The 26,421-nt window shown below is 39.2% G+C and overlaps 1 protein-coding gene across 1 annotated transcript in view; it reads right to left on the bottom strand.

The window, feature by feature from the left end:
- tcf7l1a (transcription factor 7 like 1a) overlaps positions 1–21,555 on the bottom strand; it is a 29,972-nt gene extending 8,417 nt beyond the window's left edge. Inside the window, exons 1-4 of the mRNA XM_079861342.1 lie at positions 20,794–21,555; positions 20,605–20,677; positions 20,389–20,513; positions 2,715–2,798 (exon numbers count right to left, since the gene is read on the bottom strand). Of these exons, the coding sequence (XP_079717468.1) occupies positions 2,715–2,798; positions 20,389–20,513; positions 20,605–20,677; positions 20,794–20,979 (468 nt within the window). The 5' untranslated portion in view covers positions 20,980–21,555. The remainder of the gene's footprint in view (positions 1–2,714; positions 2,799–20,388; positions 20,514–20,604; positions 20,678–20,793) is intronic.
- Between the last annotated feature and the right edge of the window lie 4,866 nt (positions 21,556–26,421).

The raw sequence follows: 26,421 nt of genomic DNA, 5'->3' as shown, positions 1-26,421 counted from the left end.
CATTAAGAACTATTTTCTGTATTTGAGCAATCTGCCTCGTGTTTCACATACTCATACTTAACCAGGCATTGTAAATGGAGGCCACAAAAGCTTTAATAGAGAAACTAAAATATGATCATATGACGAATCCATCTGGTTTTTGCATGAACACGTAACACTTCCCATCAGCAAAAACATCATGCCTTCACTAAGACATCAATTGTCAATGTCATTAGCAGGCAATTTGAATGGAATTTCCATTTGTAATCTGATTTTTGAAAACGATTTGAAAATGGCTAGTGGACTCATGACTAATAAACTTTATTCGTTTATAATAAAGTATTTAAACCACAATTTCTTGACTAGGCCAAATGTCTTTGAGACAGACAATGGCTAAGGTGGGGGCTAGACAAGTGCGATTGCTGTGTCGACTGTTGCTAATGTAAGTGTTTGCTAAACACAGTGACTGAACCTGGGTTTTAAGAACCAGGGGCCGGATTCACAAAACATTCTTAAGAATAAAATTACTCTTAAGTGAAACATATCGATCATGAAAACAGTGATCACTAGAATATTTTAACATTAAAAACAGAATGCTGAGCAACAACTCCCAATAACTAGCGACTAAAATAGTCTACGCACTTATGAATACTCCGGTAATCTGCAGGCAAAAAGCAAAAAGCAAAAAGCAAAAAGACAGGCTTTGAGTGTTTTCATTCAGCGAGTCTTCAGCAATACCCACCTCTCAATCAAATAACACCAACGCGTGTCTTTTTTTTCTTAAGAAAATATTTGAGAACTTCTAAAGAATTTGAATTGCACAATTTTACATACTTTTTAGAATTTTCTTCTTTCTTCAGAAGATTTACAAAATAAGAATTTATTTCTTAAGAAGATTTTCATGAATCCGGAAACGATCAGATACAAAACTGAGCTTACAACACATTGTTTTTACTGTATCTAAGTTTGAGAAACCAGAAATGCTAAAACTCATTTAGTTAAACTACTCAGAGACAATTTAAGAGTCTGAGGGGTTTTCTAAAGAAAATAACCATTGTATTACCATAAAAGACACTGTATGAAAACATCATGCTAATACCATGGTTTTTGGACTTCAGGATACTATGGTATATATGAATATGCTAATCAAATTGTAACGTGGTATACTTCAAACTACTATTGTATTACTATTTAATACATGAACTATGGTAATGCCACAGGATTTTTAGTATGAATTTGACCAACAACAAAAAAAAACTCACACACAGCTTACAGAGGAGTTGACAAAGCTGAAGTTCCCACAATGCCTCACACATCACCTGTCCCTCTGTTCTGGTTTGATGTATTATTCATGTAGCCTGGGTCCAGATGCATTGTATGGCAGGCAATGTGAAGAGGTGGGCTTGGTGCTGCAATATCAAACTCACACACGCTCAGAGGGATGCCAATGGAATGCTAAACAAACCCGGTTCCTGAATAATTGAGCCTTTTGGACAACTCTGGCTCACCCTATTAGCATGTGTGCCTTCTGGACCCAATCTGTGCAGCCACAGTTTCCACAGGTCACTCACACACTCTCTGCAGCCTGGTGTGAATTCAGCAGCCCCTGCCATTCATTAGAAACACAATAAACCATCCCGCATGTAACCTAATTATTTACTGACTCTAATTAATCCTCCAATCACAAGAGATTCCCCAAGATCTACATGCCAGAAATTAATCCCAAATGCCAACATCTAATGAGGAAGCGAAGTCTGTTTTCCTGGCGGGAGAACAGTAGCATTCAGTGTTTCTTCGTTCTGTTAGGACAACACAATACTGAGTGTTAAAGCAAAGTCAGCATCAACAGGCTTCAATGGTCAACTCATCTCCGTATAATTGGATTGAAATTCCCCCGCTGCATATTTGCAGTCTGTCTGGAGTCCCCAAGCATGATAATAGGTGCTTTATGAAACACATGCTAAGTAAATAAAGACAAGACAGCAGACACAACAGGCCCAGTGTACTGGTCCTATTATCAGGTCATCATAATCTTTGGCCTGAGAACTTTAAATTGGATTCTCATTTAGACAGAACTGACCCAAAGGTCTGTTTGGGAATCTCTTGGGCAAACGCTCTAATCTTCCAGTTAGGACCACAGTCAGTGATCACTTTGTCACCGTGGCAAAACCTCATTCGTTCTGAGCTGACTACCTCCATGTTTGGAGGGTGAAAAAAAAAAAGTGTCTCCGGAATGGATTAGCTGCCATTTGGAGCGAGCATTCCTGAGGTTCTCCGCCGTTTTGTCTGGAAAGGGCAAAGCAGGTCAAAAGTTGGGTCGCATGAGTGGCCGGAGGGGGTGGAATGGCAGGAAAATAAGTCTTTTGCTTGTTGACACTTAGTACGACAAGCTTAAGCCCTTGGCCTTAGCCAGGCCTCGGCTAAAAGCTAGTCGTGCTTGTGTGGGCAAACATATTTCCGGTTGTTCACTGTGAAAGAAGTTACCAATGTACCTTTGCTCTGAAACCTAGTTAAACAAACCTACTGAATTAAATATCAGTCTATTACAATATTGTAGTGTTCTTTTAATGGTTTTAGATCAAAATGTTGCCTTTCAAAGCATTTGTTTCCTAAGTACGTATATCAGGCAAGAGCACAAGATAAGAATGGACTATTTCAAAATACCCAACTTATCTTAAGACCTTTTTTGATTGCATTGTGAACTATACAGAATATGAAGTTGCTGGTGGACTTACTAAGTGCCCTGGTGTGGGTGATCTGGAGTCTTTGAGGGCTGCAGCCCCAGGAATGTCAAGAAGAGGCCATTTCATTTGTAGATACTGCAGAGAACAAAAGAGAAAATCACAAACAATCATTAACACATTTCAAAGGTGGTCTACATGTCACTGCATAACCAAAAATACTCCTATTACTCCAAATGGATATAGTGAACGCCTGTCTTGATTTTAAAAAGTCGCCAAAACCAGTTTTTGGAGTTTCCACCTTCAACAGGTGGGTTGAAAAAGTCAAGTTTTTGTACTGCATTAAAGGAATAAACCAGGGTATATATTTGCCACAGGAAATAATTCAATCTGACACCTTCAATTTATGCACTTGGATAAAGTCCATGAAGGTACAATTGACTATTAAGTGTAGCATATAGACTCGTATTTCTATACACAAACACAGATCTGTTTTTAACCTGGAATATTCCTTTAAAATGGAATTAGTTTGATAAGGAGATTCAGTGGAAGGAACCAATTGAATTGACCACTGAGTCATCAACGGGTTCTAGCAATCCAGCTGTTCTTTGTCTTAATTCATTTGAAAGCTGTAGAGATGAACTTCGAGTGCTGTTTAGCACCTGGGAGCATTAGCTGGAACAGTTTGGAGGGCCGAGACAAGAGCAGTCCGGCCCAGGGGAGGGGAAAGTTAAACATGATTTGGACTGCAGGTCCCAGCATAGTAAATGCCCAGCTGGATGGATAATATGGGTGTATGTTAGTATGAGGAACAGCTGGGAGGAAGTCCCATAACACACTGGGAGAATAGGAAGGGGCCTTACAGAATGCATAGAGCAGAATCGGAGATCTGCCTTTCTATAATTTTACCCCTCTATAAATCAATGAGAGCGTATGAAGAATGCAAAAGCGATGCTGCTAGGGTGAGTGAGGTATGGAATGAGAGAAGGAGCAGGGAGGAGACACACAGTGATGAATGACTGGACTTCCTATACAGAGGGAGACATTTATTGTGAAAGCCCTTGTTGCTCAGTGCGTGTGTCAAAGTTTGATGCCTTTCAGCTTTTCTGGGGCCCCTCGCATCCAGCGCTTATGATTTTCAGGAGCAATTTATAAAATCGAGTTTTTCAACCCTTCACGGAGCTTCCCCGCCTGGCTCGGTCATCTGGTTTGTGTAGAAGTCAAACCATATCAGATGTTCCTGTGGAGTCATCATTCCTGTATCTAAGCTCTTGAGTCGAGGGACTGAAAGCATCTGGGGTTATAGTGAACATATATACCTCAAAAACTCTCTCCAATTTATAGTTCTACTTAAGGGACACCATAAATGTAGACAAATCCTTATACATCGACATCCAAGCATATATACAAGGGGTGGGCTATAAGATCAAAATCTCGTTTCACAGTCAAAGTTATTATTGCCTGAAATGCAATGAATAAAATAGATCATGATATATTAAATAACCATGCAGTAATGCTAACATTTGAATAATCCAGTAAATTTGGATTTTTTTTACTTAAATGAATGCAAACCATAAGTTGATTAATCATAAAAAAAAAGAAAATCAAAAACGCTTGGCAGCAACTGCTTCACAAAAGTTTCAAGTCAATGTAAAATAGTCAATGATATACGCAGTCAACACTAAAAATGGCAATCCCAAGACAGTGTAATCTCTCATATAGGCATAAATTGGAAATGATCCAACATTGCAACACCAAAACTCCAGCAGATTCCATCGTTAAAACAATAAGATCATAGTAAACAACCCAAACATGTCCTACAACCAACCATCGTGGTACATCAGGGGTTAATAAGGCTTTGTTTCTCCCTTTAAACTTCATTCATCACAAGTGGAATTGTTGTGAGGAAGTTTGGTTAAGACTGTGGGCTAAAAATGGAAAAAACATTATGGTCCGGAGAACGGAGTTGCAGGGTTAGTTAGTTGGTGTGGAAAACAAAAGTAGTTCATGAGCAGGGACTGGTACAGTTTCCTTACAGCTGGCAGGATGAATCGAGACCTTGTGCCTTGTTTATTAAAGCTGTTTGGTTCACTTTCACCTTCCCTTGTCTGTAGTATAGTTGATAAATGACAGCTGTAAGTTCAACTTCTAATTTGGCCAGACAGTCAAAATTAATGTCCTTAAAGGGACAGTTGACCCAAAAATGAACTCACCCTCATGTTTTGTTCCAAACCTGTATAACTTGTCTTCTGTGGAGCATAAAAGATGATATTTTGAAGAATTTTGGGGTCCAAGCAACATCTTTTTCATGTTCCACAGAAAAAAAGTAATGCAGTTTTGAAATTAGGGTGAGTAAATGATGACAGAATTTACATTTTAAGGTGAGCTATCCCTTTAAGTCTGTGGCCTGCTTTCAGCAGGCATCTGTGAACGGTTCTTGAGAGGAACCACTTTGAGAAACTTCTAGTTCTTGACGGAGGCCTTACCAAGTTTCTGGTATTTGCAGCTGCAGTTAAAGTGGACGGATGACTGAAAAAATACAATCTACCTTCTCCATCATAACCGCCATCACTTGACTGAAAACTTAACATACTATCTTGAAATACAATCTCAGTTTTGCCTTCCCACACAAACACACAGACTACCGGGCTGCAGGGACCTGTGCCCTGCTTTTCTGGAGACACAAAGGGAGATCGGCCAAAGTAAACAATCATGGGGTCTGGGGATTTGTATTTGAAAGCCATAATTCCAGGAGCAGATGCTTAGCAATATGCAACATTGACTTCTTGTTGAGAAGAGAAAAGAAATGGTGCGCAGACATGAACCCCTCAAAATGCATGTCAAATGCAGCGACAACCTGCTGAGCAACATAATCAATCAAAGCCTCACTAAGAAAAACATCACAAACAAATACCATGTAAAAAAAACTGATCACTATATGAAAAGCAATGTGTTACTTTTGTAAAATACATTCTATACTTGCAAACTGTGGTAAAAAATATGTGGTCTGGTCAACCAGTAAAGGTTTCAATACAGGCTGATACCACCATTACCAGAAGGTGGCTGACATGCATGATACAATTTAATTTACAGCAAATTAGATTATTTTTTATATTTTTAAAATTCTATCTATATTTAAATTAATTTTATATTTATAAATGCATTAAAAAAAACTGTTGATCTCAAAATATCCACAGAATAATCTGTCTGGCTGATATTTAAAATAAATAAAACATAAAAAATAAATCTTGCACATACATACTGAATATTAAAAATATACTTAATTATGAAAAAAGATACTGAATTATTAAAAAAATCAATGTCACTCATTGCCCTAGGCAGGTTAAGTCCGAAAACATACTTCTAACCAGGTTCATGCGGTTTAATTTCATAAATACACCTGGAGTGGGTTTGTAGCTCTCTACTTGATGTCAAGAGGTCACAGAGTAAGATTGAAATGCTGCTTAAATACTTTCTGCACCGTTGAGCGAAGATGACGTGGATCTTTAACAGGATTATGACAACTTGAAACTTCACAAATATACTCTTGACAGTCATATGCTGGATGAAATGAAGCCTTTTGTCAAAACCGAGAAGACACCTCTTTAAAGGGATATCTGGAAGCCTCAACATGTGTTGCTGCAACCGCAGGCTTTGTTTTGGATACCGGGGATTTTAAACGCTGTACCTCAAACCGCAACAGCTTCCACAGAATAGCACAACGTTCTTGGGGGGGTGGGGGGGGTGGGGGGGGTGGGCGGGGGGGGGGGCGGAGCCAAGTAGGCCATGTCAATCATTCAAAGCATGGCCTACATTTCTCCCCGATGTTTTCACCCATTCCACACACACCCTCCACTAGAATGGAGCAGGACGCTGGCGGAGCACAAAGGAATCCATTACATCTCAGCATCAGAACAGTTAAGCCGGACAAAAGGCTCTGGATTACATGCATGTATGCCTATAGGGCAGTGCCCTGATGCGGCCAGAGGGGTCTGACATCACCTGACTCATTTATTTATGCGAGCGACACCTCTTGCTGCTCTTTTCACTGCTGCCAGAGGGAAAGACAATAGAGGCAGCGGTTTCCAGCCCTCCCTCACCGCAGGTTGGCATTCAGGCCTATTGTTTGTTTAAGAGCTGCAAGAGTTTCCGATAATTAAGTAAACAATTCATAGGCAAACGACACCCCTATCTGTGCTAATTGGAAATTAATTTGCAGGGAAAGGAGAGGAATTCTTGACCGCCTCCAAATATGAATTAGAGATCTGAGCCTTTCTGTTGATGGGAAGGAGAAAAACAATTTTGAACAACAAAAACAACATTAATAAGCAAAAAGTTATGTAATTATGAAGTCTGAGTTCAGAGATTAAACTCAGAGGAGGAGGAGAAGCTCATTAAAGCAGGCTTATCTTATTACAGAAACTTTAATCGGATGGACTGCAGTAATTTAACCAACAAATCACCTATTCATCCACCGATCACATTAGGAAGTAATTCAACAAGGTTCTGGGAACTTTCATGTACAAGGGATCAGCAGATGCTGGATCCAAACCTGTGTGCATATAAATGGCCACAGCATAAAATAAATTTCTTTGAAATAAAATTTGATCAAAATAATCTGCAATGTCATTTTAGGGCAAATAAGTCATTTTTATTTATTAGGGATGCACAATATAATTTGGTATAGGCCAAGATTATTATTATTAATGATCATAATCGGTTTAATTAGGCCAATTTTTGAAGCAGATAATGTACTTATATATATATATATATATATACATACATACATATAAGAGATGCATCTCTGGTTTCAACTGAAGAAAGGAGAATAAATTAGACTAATAAATAATTATTCATATTTATATATATATAAAATTATTATTTATTAGTCTCATTTGGACAGTATAGTTAGGTTACAAAAGAACTAAAATATTTTACATACTCTTGTAAATTTTTTAAAACTGTCAATACAATATATATCTATAATATTAGTCACTATATCAATTATAGGCCATATTTTAAATTAAATATCAACTCTTAAATTTTGTTTAAATAGTATATTATTTTTCTACACCATTAATAATATCAGTCAAAACACAAAAATTTGTGCTATTGGCAACTCAGGTGGAAATTCAGTGCATCCATACTACTACTTAAAAAAATAAAAAACCTTCACTTCCAAATCCAAAAAACCAATCAAAGCGCAAATCATCCTAATGCAACAGAGCACATGTTTGTGGTTTGTTCCAGTAGTTCAGTGGCGCTGACTGACCTGCCTACATTAGATGCGTTAAAGTGCTTCTTTTCATCAAGCCAGTGGCTTCCACACAGAACTGGGCTTCAGCCTCAACAGGAAAGACTCATGACTGACAGTTGCTCTCCGAGTTCCCATGGATACTATTGTGACCTCACTGATAACACTACTCCCTCCATTCACTGCCTACTTAAAGAACTGGTTCAGAGGTCAGCCATCCGGAGACCAGGGGTTTCCATGGCAATGTGGCCCATTTAGGGACGGCAACAGAGACCAAGTTTGCATTCATCAACCGTCCGGTTGCAGAAGAAAAAAAAAGGAACTACCTTTGGGAGACACCTTCAGTTTCTGATCACAAAAAAACACTTTAGGCTATGTCTAGTTTAATCCGGATCATTTTGAAAACGCCATTTTCGTTTTATAACACTCTCCGTCCACACTGAAACATAAATTCACCTTACTGTGCATGCGTAAAACCTCATAAAAGCTCACTGAGATTATACAGACATAATCAAGTTCTCATGCTATTCTTCTGGCAGAATCATTTTATTTAGCAAGATATCTCAGCATTCACTGATGCGTCCAGGTCACTCTCACTCAACATTGTATGTTTGGTCTAAAACGCAACCGCTCTCATGTTTTGCCGCAGGACAGCAAATGCCAGTAAATTTTCTGTCATCTCTGCAGGACTGCGATATGAAGACTGTACAAAGTAACATCTTTAGCAACAGAGTGATAGTGAATAGCACATAACAGTATGGCTGGGAGATATGGCAAAAAAATAACATCTCGATTTTTTCAGAACAATTGACCGATTCAAGATTTCAATTTTTTTTTGATTGTTTAACTAGTCAACTTAAAAACTTAACTACAATATGATTCATGTAACATACTCTTTATTAACCATCTGGTTAAAAAAAAGTGATATTCCAAGTGCACCACACATGAAGTGATCAACATGGTAAATGTAAAAGAGAATATGCATGAAATATAGTACAAACTTATCTTAAACATACTTGTCTTAACTGTTATCATTGCTGAATTGTCAACATGTCTAATTGTTACGTTTACTAACATTTTATTCAAAACCGCGAATTCTCGATTTAAAAATAATAAAATCGTGGCAAAACATGAAATTCGAATTAATCGTAAAAATCGCCCAGCCCTACATAACAGGCACAATAGCGGTATAAACATACACATCTATCAGTTTAATATGCGTCACATGACAAAACATGCATCGTTTTCAAATACCTCCGTTTTGTTTCACAGTCCACACTACATTGCGTTTTCAAATTTATCCACTTGGGAAAGCGCTTTCAAAAAGCGTCGTTTTCGCAAGATCAAAAACGCAGTCTCAGTGCGGACGGAAGGCCAAAGCGGAGAGAAAAAGATCAAACGAAAACATATTAGTGCGATTAAATTTTTTATAATTAAAATGTGAAATACACTTGTATGGACATGTACTATTTCACCAGATAAGCACAAACAAACCTTGACAACATAAGGAATAAGAGCGTTATTGTGGCGCAAGACAAAACAGTAGGTCAAATAAAACCCAACACATAATTACGACCACGAGAAAGTAATAAGCTGTCTGTTGAGAGTTCTGTTTCTGCAAAGGCAAAATGCAGCCACCCTTCTTAAAGTCAATTACAAGACAGTTATGCGGTTTCCAGTATTTCGGTATCTGGTTACAACACTGCAGTCCAAACTACTATACCCAGGTTTACGATGAACAGCCTGGGCTTGTTAACCCACAAGCAGCCAAGAGGGATAACAAAGACATTTTATAACCCAAAAGTGCTCGCTATAGTAATCTACAACTTTGTAGGCATCCAACTTATCATAATAACTATATTTTGCAATAATAATATAATTTGACTGAAACAATGCAGACTTTAAGTATTTGAATAAGACTAAATGACACATTTCTACTAAAATCTAGATGCACATGCATTAAAGACAGTTGAAGATAAAGTAAAATAGAGAAACCTTCTTGTCTTTCTCAAATGCTAAGTGCATAATGAAGACAAAGGGCTTATTGTGTCCTCTTGGTAGACTACCTCCCCCCAGCACACACACATACACACACGCACACACTAACTCAAACTTCACCCCAATATACCCCTCCTGCTAAAACACAACCAGTCCAACCAGCGTCAAAAGAGTAAAAAAAATAAAATAATAATCATGTCACCAGATTGCAACAGAACTGGAAAACTTTCACACAGCAGCCACTGCAGTTTTGCTCGTTTAAAGCGGATTTGTTGATAAGCTTTCCTCCATATGGAGACCTAACTTGAGGCACAACAAATAAACAGGGATATTTTTTATAACCTGTTGGCTGCGAAGGATAAAACTTGAATCTACCACAGAGAGGCCCGAGGGAGTGAATTTCACATTCGGGAGAAGAAAAAAAAAAAATTCCCTCTGCAATTAAATGCAGGAGAGGAAATCATGCAGATTTTTGCGAAATTGCACTAAATGACTGAAGTGTTATCTTTAGACCGTTTACAACTGCTATTGTGCAATAATAGTCCAAGGGGGGCGATATGGAGGCATGACACAACATACCTGCGACGTACAGCCCTGACTCACAATGGTGACCGCCCAGCCTAATTTCAAAAACTTTCTGCCTTGTCAAACCAGTTCCCTCCTGCAAACAATTAGTGCCGGACCACGTACCTCCGGAGCGTGTGTGTGTGTGCGTCTGGAAGGGCAGGAGGCGAAGAAGTGAAAGATGGAGAGGGAAAGAAGGGGGGAGAGAAAGAGTGAGGAGAGTGGAAGGGGGCTTGGAGTGCAATTATAGTGGAAATTTATGGCCTGAGAAACAATTTATAAATCACAGTGCATGGGCTAACACAATCCAGACTTCACTGCTCGCAGCTGTAACTGGCTCTAAAGTACACACAGCGTGTTTGTGTGGTTTTTCACGAGGTTGGGTCTAGGAGCCGGGCGGCTAGGAGAACGCACCATCGACATTGGCCATGACAAAGTGTGGGAGTGTTTCAGAGAGGGCGAGATGCGATGCTAGGAATTGTTTACAATCGCAGGCAAACAGTATAAAAGCTAAACAACTGGCGCCTGGGTCGCACAATAAAAACATGAATATTGATCATGGACGTCATACTTAATGTCACCAACTGGAGGAAGAGTTGTGGTTGATGACAATGTCAACAGAGCTACGTCCCCCAGCTTCTCCAACATTTTGCATCAAACAAAACTCTTTATCCATGATTCTGTTTCAAGGGACGGATTATGACGAGGCAATGTCCAAGGCAAGGCCCCCCTTGGTCGAAATCGCGCTCCAGGGGGTTCCCACCCCGGTTGAGGTAGAGGGTTCTCCTCGGTTGATTTCACGTTCCTTTGGGTGCCCCAACAGGCCCCCCCCCCCTCTCCCCTCTGGGCACGTGCCAGGTAGGCCATTGCGTTAATCCATCCCTGTCATTTCCTTTAAAAATGGTTGATCTTGGTAACCATTCCAACAGCCACGTCACTAATTTCACATCGACTAAGGTAGAGGACATAACTGTCAGAAAAGTTACCACTTCCAACAAATCTATAAGAAAACTAAAATGGTGTACAAGTTTTGGTTGGTTGCCGCATTAACAAAGTTTAGGAGACATAACTGCTGGAAAAGTGAAGGGTTGGAAAAAGTTGTTGGAAAAGTTTCATCCTATAAACTTTCAAGCAGTTACATCACCTAACTTTGGTGACATTGCTGTCAACAAAAACACATTCTCCATTTTGGGTTTCTTATAAACTTGTCAAAAGTGATTAACGTTCCAACAGTTACGTCTCCTAATGAGTTTTGGTTGACAATATAGTCAACAAAGTTAGAAAACGTACTAACTGCTGGAAACAGTCGGGAATTTTACCCGACCCAAACTGGGAGCACCTGGTAACCATTACAATTGCTGCGTCACCAATTTCAGCAAGTTTATAAGAAACAAGTATTGGTTGACTACGATGTCAACAAAGGTAGTGGACGTAACCGTTGGAAAGATAACTACTTTCGACAAGTCTATAAGAACTCCAGTTTTTTGTTTGACTACAGAATTTAAAGTTAAGGGATGTAACTATTGGAAAAGTTAAATGTTGGGAAAAAATGTTGGAAACCTACAGTTACACCCCCTAAACTTTTAAATGGTTACATCCCTTAACTTTTTTGACAATGTTGTCAAACAAAACTCATTAGGACATGTAACTACTGGAATGGTTATCACCTTCTTTAAGTTTAAAAGAAAAACTGAAATTAAGAACTAATGTCAGCAAAGTTAAAGGGATAGTTCACCCAAAAATGAAAATCCTGTCATTAATTACTCAGCCTCATGTCAAACCCGCAAGACTTTCGTTCATCTTTGGAACACAAATGAAGATCTTTTTGATGAAATCAAATCAGCTTTCTATCCCTCCATTAACAGCTGCGCAACTGACACTTTGACGCTTCAAAAAGTTCATAAAGAGATTGTAAAACTAATCCATATGAATTGAGTGGTGCAGTCCAAATTTTCTGAAGAGACTCGATCACGTTATATGATGAACAGATTGAATTTAGTCTCAGTTGTGTAGCCATCTATGGAGGGATAAAAAGCTCTCAGATTTCATCAAAAAGATCTTCATTTGTGTGCCGAAGATTAACAAGTCTTATGGGTTTGGAACGACATGATGGAGAATAATTAATGACAGAATTTTCACTTTTGAGTGAACTATCCTTTTAAGGGATGTTAGGAAAGGTGACCACTTCAGCAAGTTTTTATGAAACCTAAAATGGTGCACGAGTTTTGATTGATTACAACATCAACAATGGTAAATGATGTAACTGTTAGACAAGTTTATAAGTAATACAAAAGTAAAAAGTTCAGAACATTAAAAAAAAATCAGTGCACTCCTGTTCAGTCGATTACAATGAGGTACTCATCTGGAGAAATGAGGAAGGCTCAGGGGGTTTTCACAAGCCCTCAACTGCGCCTCTGGGCCCAAACTGCAGCTGTGCGCGGGGAGGGGCGGCCCATGCCCTGACCGACAAGGCCCAGCTGGATAAGACATACACTCTCACGTACGAACAAAAAAAAACACACACACACAAAAGCTTGTGGTCCAGTGTGAACATGTCATGTGACAATGGAGCCGCTCTCAACCTTGTGGTCAGGGTGAGAGCAGTAGAAGCGCTGCGTCTGTGGCGGACCCCCCAACGGTACACAATGCGCATTCTCCTCCAATCACACGGCTGCCCTTTTGTGCCAGCGGTTATGTCACTTCCACTCCACCAATCTGAATGATCCAGACTGTGGCGGGCCAATGAATGTCTGGAGCCAAAAGAACTGAAGCAAAGGTTTTGTTTTGTTCTTCTTTTCTAATTAATCATCACGCCACGGACCATCGTTTTTGAGAGGAAGTGAGCGGCAGGGTGTGTGTGAGGCCTCCGCTGTTTTTTACGCTACACGTTGTCTGACAGCTCCGAGCAAATCCGAATGGAGAGTTTAGAAGGGAAAGAGGCGGGAGAAAGCTCCCAGCCCTGGAGCGCAACGACGACCCCCCTGCTGGAATCTGGGAACTTTGGTGCCCACTCAACTGTGAGTCACGTCAACAGGCTGTGAACCTTGACCTCTCACCCCTAACTGAAACAATGTGAAGATGTATCTCACTGTCAAACGACCCAATTCAATCTAGTGTACAGCTTCCCAAACAACTTCCCACAAAATATCAGCAGCCATAGTGTTTGAATAAGATTCCCAGACCTACAACAAATCCAGCATTTTGACAACCATAAGCCTAGTCAATTGAACGCCAATTATGGTGTTAAACTTCTCGAAGATTTGTCAGCCGTCCACTTTGTTTACGTGACATTTCTTGAATGCATGCAGTTGGAATGGCTGATGTCTTAGGGATTACGACTACGCCGCAGCAAAGTGAAGTGTTTTGTGGATCTACCGTGTAGCTCTCAGTCGCCACCCTCTAGGCTTTTGTTCAGCCTTTCAGTGCCATACTGAACGACTGAAAGGCCCCTATTCATAAAAGCTCCCATACACTCCCTGCGCCTCGGCCAAGAGTCACTATAGAACATCCCTCATTTCACACGAGAATCAGGGCTGCCTGCCCACCCCCAAGCCCCTGCCCACAAAGAGCTTCTCCACCGATGACTCCTTAAGACAAGGAAAGGCGCTCAATATGGGCGAAGCTTGCGGCTGACACCATTACAATAATACATACACTCATTGCTAATGCTAGCAACTCCCTTCAATGTTTGGACAATTATTTGTGGGCTTAAAGGGTTAGTTAATCAAAAAAAATTTAACTTCTGTCATTAATTACTCACCCTCATGTCGTTCCAAACCCGTAAGACTTACGTTCACTTTCGGAACACAAATGAAGATATTTTTGATTATATCTGAGAGCTTTCTGTTCCTCCGTTGACAGCTACGCAACTACCACTTTGATGCTTCAAAAAGTTCATAAAGAAATCGTAAAACTAATCCATATGAATTGAGCGGCTTACTCCAAATATTCTGATGAGACTTGATCGCCTTATATAATGAACAGATTTAATATAGATGGCTGATATTAAAATCATATTCTATTTCGTCTAAATAAAGTAAATTGATTGTTTGTTTGTTTGTTTATTGGCTTTTTAATGCCATGTCAGCAATAAGGTAAATGATACAAGATTTACAACTTACAAAACTATATAAGACATCTCAACATAATACAAGACAGAAATTCAAAAATGTTTCTGGTGTTACTAAAACTAAAATCACTACTTAAATTATATCGAGTTTAGGAATCATGGTACAATGGATATTAATTATTATGTAAAATGTATATTAATTGTGAGATTTGTTAAAGATTATATATGAATATAATGACAACAATGATGGAAAAAATCCATATCAGCCAATCACTTATTTATCAGGTTTTGTATGTCAGACAACAAGCATTCCTTGTACTAAAGGTAAAATTAGGGGTGGAAAGACAGCAGTAATTAAAAGCACAGCACAATAACCATATCACAAGCAACTGATCACACAAGGAATTAGCTTACATTCTAGCTTAGTACACCTCACCCTACGAGAAAATCCTGAGGCTGCTGATATCAGATCTCCCCTAGGCCTTTTCAGCCTGGCATGAAGCAGCAGGCACAACAAGGCCATGTGAGACCGAAGAGGGCTGCGATGAGATAAGTTATCGCAGCGTTCACGTGCTTCAACCAAGCCAACAGGACGCACACACACACACACACACACTTACACATACACATACACATACAAGCTTCCTGGCTGCATGCCCACTTTCTCACCCACCTGGCACCCTCATCCCCACAGCTTGCTTCGTTTTTTTCCCATAATGCTTTACCCCTAACTACCCCCCTGCACCCCACTCCCTCCCTCCCCCTCCCGAGGCCCCAGGAAGCTCTGACTGCGAGGTAATAACTGAAAACAGCTGTTAAAAATACCAGACTGATGAAGCCTGAAGCCCCCCCCACCCCCTTAAACTTTATCCCCGGCACAATCAAGTTTTATTAGCATGGAGTGATGCATGAAGTCAGTACGCAGCTCTGAGTGAGAGCTCGCTGTTTTTTGCGACTGAAAGGGAGGTGGGGGGTCTGTGAAATTCACTGTGCAACAGGACATGCAACCGAACATGAAGTGAGTTTTGATGAGCGCTGACCACTGCCAGCGCAATCTTATCAATGGAGAATGACATCAGCAGCTCACACACACTTACTAAACCAACAGAGAAACTCCAATCCATTCTGCCTCGGAAAAAAAAATGCTGTTATATTCCTCCCAATGGAGGACGTCCCTAAAAGATCACACTAACTGCATTCATTTTAGATTCCTGATATGTCTTCGGACACTGGTAATCATTTTGATTCACAGCCCAGTTTCCTGAATAGTTAAAGTCCCACAAGGACAAATCAATGTGATGGCAGATTACTTTACAATGAAGAAGGTAAACACACAACTGAATATCGAAGTGAAAGTTACAAACAAATTGTATTAAAAAAAGACTGTATAATATTCAGACAAATATTCAGAATAACAAATCAGTCTTTCAAAGTATGAATAAATAAAGCCTACTATTATACACTAATACTAAACTAGTTATACAATAATACTTTCTTTTCTTGAGACAAATAAAAAGAAACAGCAGTTTCTAAGAGGTGATTTCTGTAGCAAATAAATGACTCTACCCCCATTCTGCCATTGGTCATTCAAACAAATAGCCCCGCCCCAAACTCACACCATTGGCTGAAACAATGTTGCTATGCCGGGCAGGTAGAAATGTTTAACAAATAGTCGATGTTTTGATAGCGCCACAGTGTTTACACTTTTCACTAACTTAGAAATGGCGTACGTAGTTTTCTCAGCAGTCGGCATAAAAAGAAATAGCGAAAAATTGGTATAAACAGTTTAAAATATTCAACAATTAACTATAACTATGTGAAACAGGCAAATTATTGGCAAAGAGTTAAAAAATAAATAAAATAATATTTATCAAATAAATCGCAGATGCTTTAGACGGAGCTACAGTTCTGCTTCATTACAACTAAAACACAAACAGATTAAAACCACAGTGTAATGACGGTGCTTTTGCTATCTACACAATATCGTAAACACTGGGCCATACGAAGATAATTGGCCAAAGAGATAAAGCAATCACAAAAATACAGCAAATTCTGAATGATTCCATTCGACCAGCGCAGGACGTGATATGATCAACAGGAAAGAGATCTGCGTTACGACTCTGGCCTTGGGAACAGCTCCCTGCATTCCTTTATCTACTTCCTGTTGCATTTCTTCAGCCCCTGTGGTTTGCCCTCACATACAGATCCATAAACCACTCTCCTTTAAGGAGGAACGTTTGTAAATTAGGTCTTTATTTTGCCTGGTTCTAAAAAAAAAAAAAATCAGACGTCTAGAGCGACGCCAAGCTTGTGTGGAAAACCAGAGGAGGAAAATAATGTTTGGCTTGACATTTCTTTCTTTAAGGAACTGTCTGGTTTTAATCTCTGTCAATAATCAAGTTACCAGAGAGGGTCTTCGGTGGAACGCGTCCAACGACGGCAGGAACGTTTTTAAACGCTCGCCTCTTGAAGAAGCAGTAACATTAAAAGGGGGAAAAGCAGAATTGGTTTATGTCTCACGTAATTCCTGGCCTCCAAACAAGACACAGCATTCATAGTGCACACTTCTTCTAAACAGCAAAAGAGAGACTGAAATATTTCTAAATTAATTTGGATTTGTTTAGTTTATCCTTACAGGAGGAAAAAAAAAAAACATCCTACCCTATAACACATTAACTCGGGATAAAATTATAAATCTTTGTTTATTCGGTCATTTGTGCAAACATTCGTACACCGGTTTTCAGCTTTCCTGAACCGTCTTGCACTACAGGAATGCTGTCTTAACTTAAAGGCCTGGACAATGTCCCCTCTGTAGCTGAAGACGAGGAGGTGGGACGGGCTGGAGGGGGGTGCCTGGTTTCTCTCTCGCCATCTACCCCCACCCCGTCTCTGAGTGCTGAGTGTGTGGAAAAGGCTTGGGCTGTTGACAGGGCCGCTCTCCTGAGCACTGTTTGTTTATGTAAAATGAGGCCCTCTTGTATGCAGGACAATTCCTCTGTTTACTTTATATTGTCTTCTGGGTCTTAAAATACCATTGTAGAGTAGAGAGTTTAAAGAGTGGAGGAAAGATGGACGGGAAGAGAACGCCAGTCATGAAGGGCTGACGTGCTCTGACAGCGCAGTTATGCGATCAAGGGCTTGCCACTTACTCGCTAGTACTACTTTGTGCAATAAGTGCACTTTAGTTTAATTAATATTGTGGGATAGTGTGGCTCGACACTCTACAGAAGTGGATACACAAGTGGGAAGTGCTTCCAAAACAATGCATTTGCTTTAAAATTGTTCATTTGCTTGCTATACCCTTAGATAGGGCACTATTTGAGGGGACAGCGATTTGTAGTGGTGTCCGTAACCAATCAAGTGCACTCATCCAATCCCATAATGCAATGCAATAACAAGTGCACAAACGATGTACACTCAAACGCACTCAATGTCTAGAAAATACCCATAATGCACTGTGACGGTCACGCCCAATGAATTCTCGCCAGAAGATGGCGCCCGCAGCTGAATCATCCACCCATTGCTATTTTATTGCCAATTAAGGTTTATATTCTATGACAGAGTTCAAGATAATCCTTTACATTACCACTGGAGCTGCAAGTTTGCTAGGTTTCAAATTATTAAACCGCGAGCACAAACTAGGCAAAAGCGGCAGACCTTCCAGTGCGCAGTGTCCGAATTCAATCACTTGTTTTCATTCACTCCTTCAAGTGAACTATATTAGTGGAATAATGTAGGGGATAGTGAACGAGGATATAGTGGGCGATTTCACACAGACTAGGAGTATTTAAGATGGCATAAAATATGTTAGCATCTAACAAACTTTAGCACACCAAATTAATAAACAAAACACTGCAGTCACAACAGAACCAAATAAGAAAATCTAACAAGATTAGCTTCACAATGCTAACAACAATTTACTGACTAATCTGCACTCAAAAGCATTGGACTTTTACCCTGTCGTTTGCACTCACTAGAATATAATTAAATCAATTAAGAAACATTATTAAATAAGGAAGTGATAATTAGCAAACAAAGAGCAATGCTGTTAAACTGATGGGGATGTTGAAAACTAAACTACAAAAGTGCTGAATTAGCATTTATGAAAAGAGGACATTGTGGAAGATAAATCATTAAGAAACTTCAACCTGGGGTCAAAGCAAACCTTGTTAAAGCCTACTAACTCAGTTAAGAACAAGTATATGAAGGTCCTTTATAACTGGAAGAGAGAAGCTAACTCCTCTACAAGAAACCCTTTACTGTTTTTCCATCGTACAAGCTAAAACAAAACAAAACTGCTGAGAGAAAATAAAGTTCCTCGAAAAATCTTCACATAGCAGGTTGTGTTTACGTTCGAAACCCAGTGCCAACAGTTACTGTAAACAATTTTCAGCTTCGGTTCAGTAACATTACATGGTTTTTTTCCCTCATAGACTGAGTGGCGCTTCACTAACTTTTGTACTCCAAAACTATACACAACCTTGCTATTGTACACTGAGGAAGACATGGTTGACTCAGTTGCCTTCAGGCTCTCTCACACACACACACACACACACACACACACACACACGAGCAGGCCAGAAGTCAGATGTTATTATCCATCTTATCTACTAGAATCACAGTCGCTCTTTGTTACAGCTGTTAAAGGTAACCTGTTTTCCTTAGTCAAACCACTCATGCGACAGCAACCATTCTCAGGCTATAATGCTATTTGACGAGTTGAAAAAACCATTGTGCTGCAAACAAGCAAACCTAATGCAACATCTAATATCCAAGTGCATGACCAACAGATTCAAGCATTCTCACGAGTAAGCAGCACAATGAACACAATGAACAAATGTTTATCGCCACAGGCTCGCTGAAATTTTTCCACAATGACATGTTAGCCTACGTTCGCACGCCTAATCACTTATACATTGACATGGCTGCTTTAGTGAACAACACTGCGCAAAAAAAAAAACCACTCCAGATATCCTTCAATGAAGCTAAATGGAGGAAGGCAAACATATGCAGCAATTTGCCTGCGATTCAAACACCTCTGTGGGGGCTTGCTGTTCAGGTAGCCAAACCACCCCCCTAGGTGAAGATGTCATTAAGATAATGGGCATCCAGTAGAGACCTCCGACAGGGCCGTCAAGCGGTAACTAATGATAACAATAGTTGCCTAACTGCCCTGTAATTGAAAGACAGTTTCACTGATGGGGAAGAACTTATATGGCAGTTATCTAGAAAATCTTGATATGGCTCAAATGAAGTCAAAGGTCTTTATGACATAAGCCACAAAAACATGCAATCAAAATTGATGCGCCCAGTCATAAATTTAACTCTCTAACCCAGCAACATCCTATCACACAACAACAAAGGGAGTAAAGACACATTCCTGACACCAAAAGCTGGATGAATCCTATCTGCCTGGGCTTGCCTCCAGTTTGTCCCCTGTTATGATAATACAAAATTAATTGTGCAGACATTTCACTGCGAAAAGTCCATTTTCGTGCCATTGGAGGCGGCAAATAAAGACTTCTTTTGTGCTCGGGTGAGCCCAAGTAAATGACTTATTGTGCAATGCACCAGAATGGCCTCCTAATACATGCATGCTCCAGACTCAACAAGTGGTAACAGGGGGGGAAACTACGGTAAACTTTTGAAACATGAAGCTTGCTTGGGTATTTACTAGTTGTGAAGTATTAAAGGGAATTCTAAACGCAAACAAAGGAAATGCAGGGGTTTCTGAACGCGAATATGGCGCACTGAAAGGCGACTTTTGAACAACAGAAAATAATACAGAGTGCAGCGTGACGTCATGAAGGTGATAGTTGCGTTTAAAGCGAAATGGCACGTACCGTTCGTGTGCTGGGAGATAGCGATCCGTTGGAGAGGTATGGATTCGTAATATCTGGGATCATAAGAAATGGATAACCATAATGGGGTCCCTTGAAAAATCCTCCATCTTGTTGTCGTCTCAAAGCTTTAGGGGCGAAAGCAAACGAATAAATTGTCATTACGGTGCATAATACACTCATAGAAAACACATGAAATACGTCTCGAAATGTTTTTACCTTCCGCAAAGTGTTCTCTCTGTTTCTCATAACTTTCTAGTTCTGGTCTGGGTCGAGGACGCCTGTCTGTTTGCTTGCATTTGGGAAATAAAGCATCGGTTTAGTTTTAGCACTACCAATGAACACTTAAACGCATGCATTAGATGCCGAGTGCACTGAAATGATACGTAACAGAACTGTTTTGCTTACTTCGGAGTCTGATGAGCTGCTGTTGTTCTCGGACTCGTTCACTAGAGAAGATTTCACATCGTCCAGATCTCTCTCCGACGACACATTCTCGGATATTTTCTCCTCTTGCTCACCCTCATCTTTGAAGGAAATAAGTTCATCATTTGCTCCCAGGTCATCACCTCCTCCTCCGTTTAGTTGAGGCATGTTGGCGCTTAAAAACCCAAAAGTCTGATTAAAACGAAATTTTCTTCTCTTGGTAAGACCTGTAATCCGAACTAACCCCAAATCTTAGAAGCGCGAATGTGCCGAGGCTAGAAAAAACAAGACATTCCCAGTTTTCCCATGATCAGATCAAAAGCCTGTGGGTTGGGGATTGGGGTTTTCTTCCTACTAAACCACACTGAATTAACCCCCCAAAACAGTCCATCATTTAATATCCATTCGCGTGGCTGCTGGAATCTTCCGATACTCCTGCACAGGACGAAAAGTCATGCACCAAAAAAAAAAAAAAAAAAAAAAAGTTTCGCGAAACAAAGGTGTGGATTCAAAGTTTCAGCCAGTCCAGTTGCTTCAGAGTTTCTCTTCCAAATCTCTCCGTGTGTCAGTGTGTCAATCCCATGGTTTGATTGAAGGCGCACGAACTCCCCGACTGTGTGTTTAATATTTATAATTCAGCTCCGATGACAGACTCGAATGTGGATCAAGAAACATTTGTATCCCTGGATGATAGAAGCGGAGCGGGGCAGAAGGAAGAAACACCCTCACAGACTGAAGGAGGAGGAGTCTGAGGTGTAACCCGACACTCATTCACACGACGATCCCCTTAAAGAGACAGTCAACACTTCTGAAAGAAAGACCCACTGGACTGAAACAAATAATAAGATTCATTACAACTACAGCAACCACATACAGCTACTACTACTACTATTAATAATAATACCTCTATGTAATAATGATCATAAATAATAATATTAAATGAAACAAATAAGCTTCACTGCAACAATACATTGTCTCTCTCTCTCTCTATCTCTCTCTCTATCTCTCTATCTATCTATCTATCTATCTATCTATCTATCTATCTATCTATCTATCTATCTATCTATCTATCTATCTATCTATCTATCTATATGTCGTCTGTCTGTCTATCTATCTGTCTATCTGTCTGTCTGTCTATCTGTCTGTCTATCTATCTATCTATCTATCTATCTATCTATCTATCTATCTATCTATCTATCTATCTATCTATCTATCTATCTATCTATCTATCTATCTATATGTCGTCTGTCTGTCTGTCTATCTATCTGTCTATCTGTCTGTCTGTCTATCTGTCTGTCTATCTATCTATCTATCTATCTATCTATCTATCTATCTATCTATCTATCTATCTATCTATCTATCTATCTATCTGTTGTCTGTCTGTCTGTCTATCTATCTATCTATCTATCTATCTATCTATCTATCTATCTATCTATCAATATGTCGTCTGTCTGTCTGTCTATCTATCTATCTATCTATCTATCTATCTATCTATCTATCTATCTATCTATCTATCTATCTATCTATCTATCTATCCTTTCCTTTCCTTTCCTTTCCTTTCCTTTCCTTTCCTTTCCTCCACCCGTCTATCTATCTGTCTGTAATATTCAGTATATATCAATTGAAAGACGCATTAATCATAATCATATTTTAACTGTTTAAATGTTATTTTATAACATTTCTAATCAGGAGATGATCTTCGATGCAGTCTGTTCAGATGTTGCAGGAACTCCAAGGCCACCTCAGCCCACGTCTTGTTTTGTGCGGGTTTAGGCTACAATACGGGACGTTTTCCATGTTGGCAGATAAATAGGGGAGGAGGTGGTTGATCAAAATACACAACAAAACTATATAGAAACAAACAGTTTTACAATGCTTGATCTGACTTGCAACTGGTCAAGCTGCTTTGTTTACCTGCACATACTTCAGTGGCTGTCAAACTTATGAAGCAGTTGGTTTGCAGAAGTTCATATTCTGTCTTTATTTAACATTCTCTTTTAGTCGTATCCAGTTTTGAACAGACTGTGCAAGTTGTTAATATATAGAGGAAGCGCCCCCACCCCCACCCTTCGGGCGGTCCGTTCTTCGATCACCTTGCGGGGGTTTTGTCTCCCACAGGTGGCTTAAGACTATATTGTGAGCTAAACCTTGCTTTATCTGTCCATGCAAGCATGCAATCCACAATTTATGCATGTTTGTCTCTGATTTAGCTCTATTTAGCCTTGTATGAAATTTTGACTCTCCTGTGTGGCTTTATATCCTCCTGCACATCTAGTGTTCATTGGCTCCCGAGCTCCTCTTCAGGGGCCGCCGGTGAGAGCAGCTCAAATACTCCAGACTGTGTCCATGTTTGTTTTTTCCATCAACACGGATGGCCTTTTACATGTAGTGCATGGCCAAGTCAGCCGCCCATAAATCATTCAGCGGCAATCCGATTGAAATGAATATGAAAGTACTGAGAGACTCGGATGTAGATTGTCAGGTAGAGAGAGAGAGAAAATAAATAATTCAAATGCTGATATATTAAATCATATGAGCAATGAATTATTGACATGTTGACTTTGTGGTTATCGGTGACATGGGAATTTTCACGCTCAGATTTCCTCTCTGTTGACCAAGGATAAATAACACATCTTCAGCCCCATCTCTGCATCCAGCCCAAAAATATGAATAGATTTGAAACCAAATAAATAAAATGAAAGGGGTTAATAAAAACGAGCACAGTGAACATGTGCGTGTTAAACAGTTGAATGACTGGCAATATTAAACTGAATTTAATATACCAGCTCCTGAATAACCTCAAGCAACCTGAAAAACTAGACATAAATTATTACACTTTCCCATAAGTTCTCCTTTTGCATTAGTTAACATGAACTATGAGAGATTTCGGGCACATTTAGATGACAACGATGAACTAAAACAGAAAAAATTGTCCTTTGCATTTTTGGCATGCAGACGTCAACGTTGTCAAAACGATCCCCGTTCACACGGATCCGTGAAATTGATTTAAAATGCTGTATTCTGCTGCCAGGCCAGTAGTTGGCGATGTCTCCTTGTAAAGAAACACTATGCGTCTATAGACCGAACACGTAATACGTGCATAACGTCACCGTTTTCACAAAGATGCGTTTTTGTAGTTTACATGGAAACAATAATGTATCGTTTTCAAAAACGTACAATTCGAATCCAGTTTTCAGTCCCCCAAAACACCATTGTCTTGTAAATGAAAGGCCAAAATGTGTAAAATGTTTTCAGTTTTTAGTTGAAAACAGTGTTGGGGCTGATTACACACTCTTTTCAACTAAAAATGGGAAAAACATTATGGTTTTAACCGTTCATTTACACAACAACAACGTTTTGGGGGCCTGAAAATGCAAACTTTTGAAAACTTTTTTCAAATTTGTGAAAACGTTGACGTCATGCGCATGTGTATTACGTGTTCAGTCTATAGGTGCGTAGTGTTTCTTTACAAAGGGATATCGCCAACTACTGGCCTGGCAGCAGAATACAGCGTTTCTTATTTCCGCAGATCCATGTGAACTGGGATCGATTTGACAACGTTGTCGTCTGTACGCGGAACTTTTTAATTATGCAATTCATTTTCAATTCATTGTTGTCGTGTTAACGTACCCTTGTTTAATACAAATACAACTGTTCATTGTTTGTTCATGTTAGTTCAGTGCATTAACTAACAACTAACATTAAAGGAATAGTTCACTTTAAAATGAAAATTCTGTCATCATATACTCACCCTCATGTTGTTTCAAACCTGTATGAATTTCTTTCTTCTGCTGAACAGAAAGGAAGATATTTAGAAGAATGTCAGTAACCAGGCAGTTTCTGGGTCCCATTGACTTCCATAGTAGGAAAAAAATATACTATGGAAGTCAATGGGACCCAGAAACTGTCTTGCAAGTATTGTTCATTCTTAGTACGTTAATTAATGTTAACAAATAGAACCGTTTGAGTGTTATCGTTATTTTATATACACACGCTGAAAAAAAATTGGTGTAGGATTTATTTTGAAACTATTTTCACTCAGAAAAGGCTCGTAAATTTCATAAATAATTAGCTAAAATGAAATGGCAAAATTTGTAGAAAGTCTGTCATAATATTTTCTTTTAAAACGAATTTTATTCAATACATATAATTTAATTTAAAAATTGTACATTGCATTTGCATTCTTCACAATTTGGTCTATTTCATGTACTGAATATGAGCTCATCTGAAAATGGCCTACAAAATGTGCATCCTTCCGCCAATGACACCAATATTCTCCGGACAATATGCTTGGTTGTCGTTCAATAAGCTTTAAAGGCAATGTGGTTATATCAATTACTTTTGATGATCAAAGATGAGTGCATTAGTGCAAAGCAAGGAAGCACTTCATTTCAAGATCAAATATGTTCCTCATTTCAATCAGGGTCACATCTCTTTTTCAAGAGAAGCTGGACTCCCCCGATACAGCGCCACCACTTTCATCATCTCAGGTTTGAAAGAGAAGGACACAGCGGCTGCACACTCAGGGTTAACCGTGGACGTCTTTTCACAACATCAAAGAGCAGGGAAAGGAGAAGTGCATCTCCTTGATTAAGCCACATCTTCTCTCTTCTCTCAAAGTACAAAAACACAACAACAACTTGCCATTAATGCATCCATCCTCTTCCCCGAGAACTAAGACGCCGGGCTGGGCTCAGATTCTCCTCCTCTAATCATGAGAACTAAAGGGAAATCTGCCTCGTGCGCATGAATATTGCATTACCTGCCATTTCTTCTCTCTCTCATCCTACCCTACTTTTTTGTGCCACAAAATTCGGGTGCTTTCATGTTTTAACACCTTCTTCTGCCTGAATGTGTATTTCTTTCCTTTTGTTGTGTAATCAAAGCCAAATGAGAAGTGATGAGCCGAATCAGAGCTGTTTGAAAATAACCAAAGACGTGAGATGATTCTCGGTTTCGTAGGGCCGACAAAATTCGTTTCCCACCAGCAAATTGTTGACTGTTATATTTTGAATATAATCCAAGAGAAAAATGAGGAACTAGTTCCTATTTTAAGACAATCTGAAACAAAGCTTTCCCTCATTCTGCAAATGTGAGAGGTCAATCCTGGGTTCACCACTGGCTTCTTCTGCTTTCATCTGTGACCCGGGCCTTATGACAATACATAATCAACTTTTACAGTTTCAGATGAACTGTCACATGATATACAGTTGTATGAGTATGCTAAGACACGTGCTATTGCTCAAACTAAGAGTTAATGATTTGAACATACCTCAAAATTCCAAGTATTAAAAAAATCATGTAATCCTCCACATCATGTAAAATATATTTTCATATAAAAATATAAAATATACAAATTTATTTTTATATTATATAGCCTATTATATTTTTATATTATATAATATATATATGTACATATACAATATATGTATATATATACATATATACATATACATACATATACATACATATACATACATATATATATATATACATACATACATACATACATACATACATATATATATATATATATATATATATATATATATATATATATATATATATATATATATACACACATATATATAATTGTGTGTTGTCCGAAAC

Source organism: Squalius cephalus, assembly GCF_949319135.1.
Source record: "Squalius cephalus genome assembly, chromosome: 24".
In the NCBI taxonomy this organism is placed as follows: domain Eukaryota; kingdom Metazoa; phylum Chordata; class Actinopteri; order Cypriniformes; family Leuciscidae; genus Squalius; species Squalius cephalus.
Note: the sequence above shows the minus strand (reverse complement) of the source record. Positions and strands in the feature narration are given on the sequence as shown.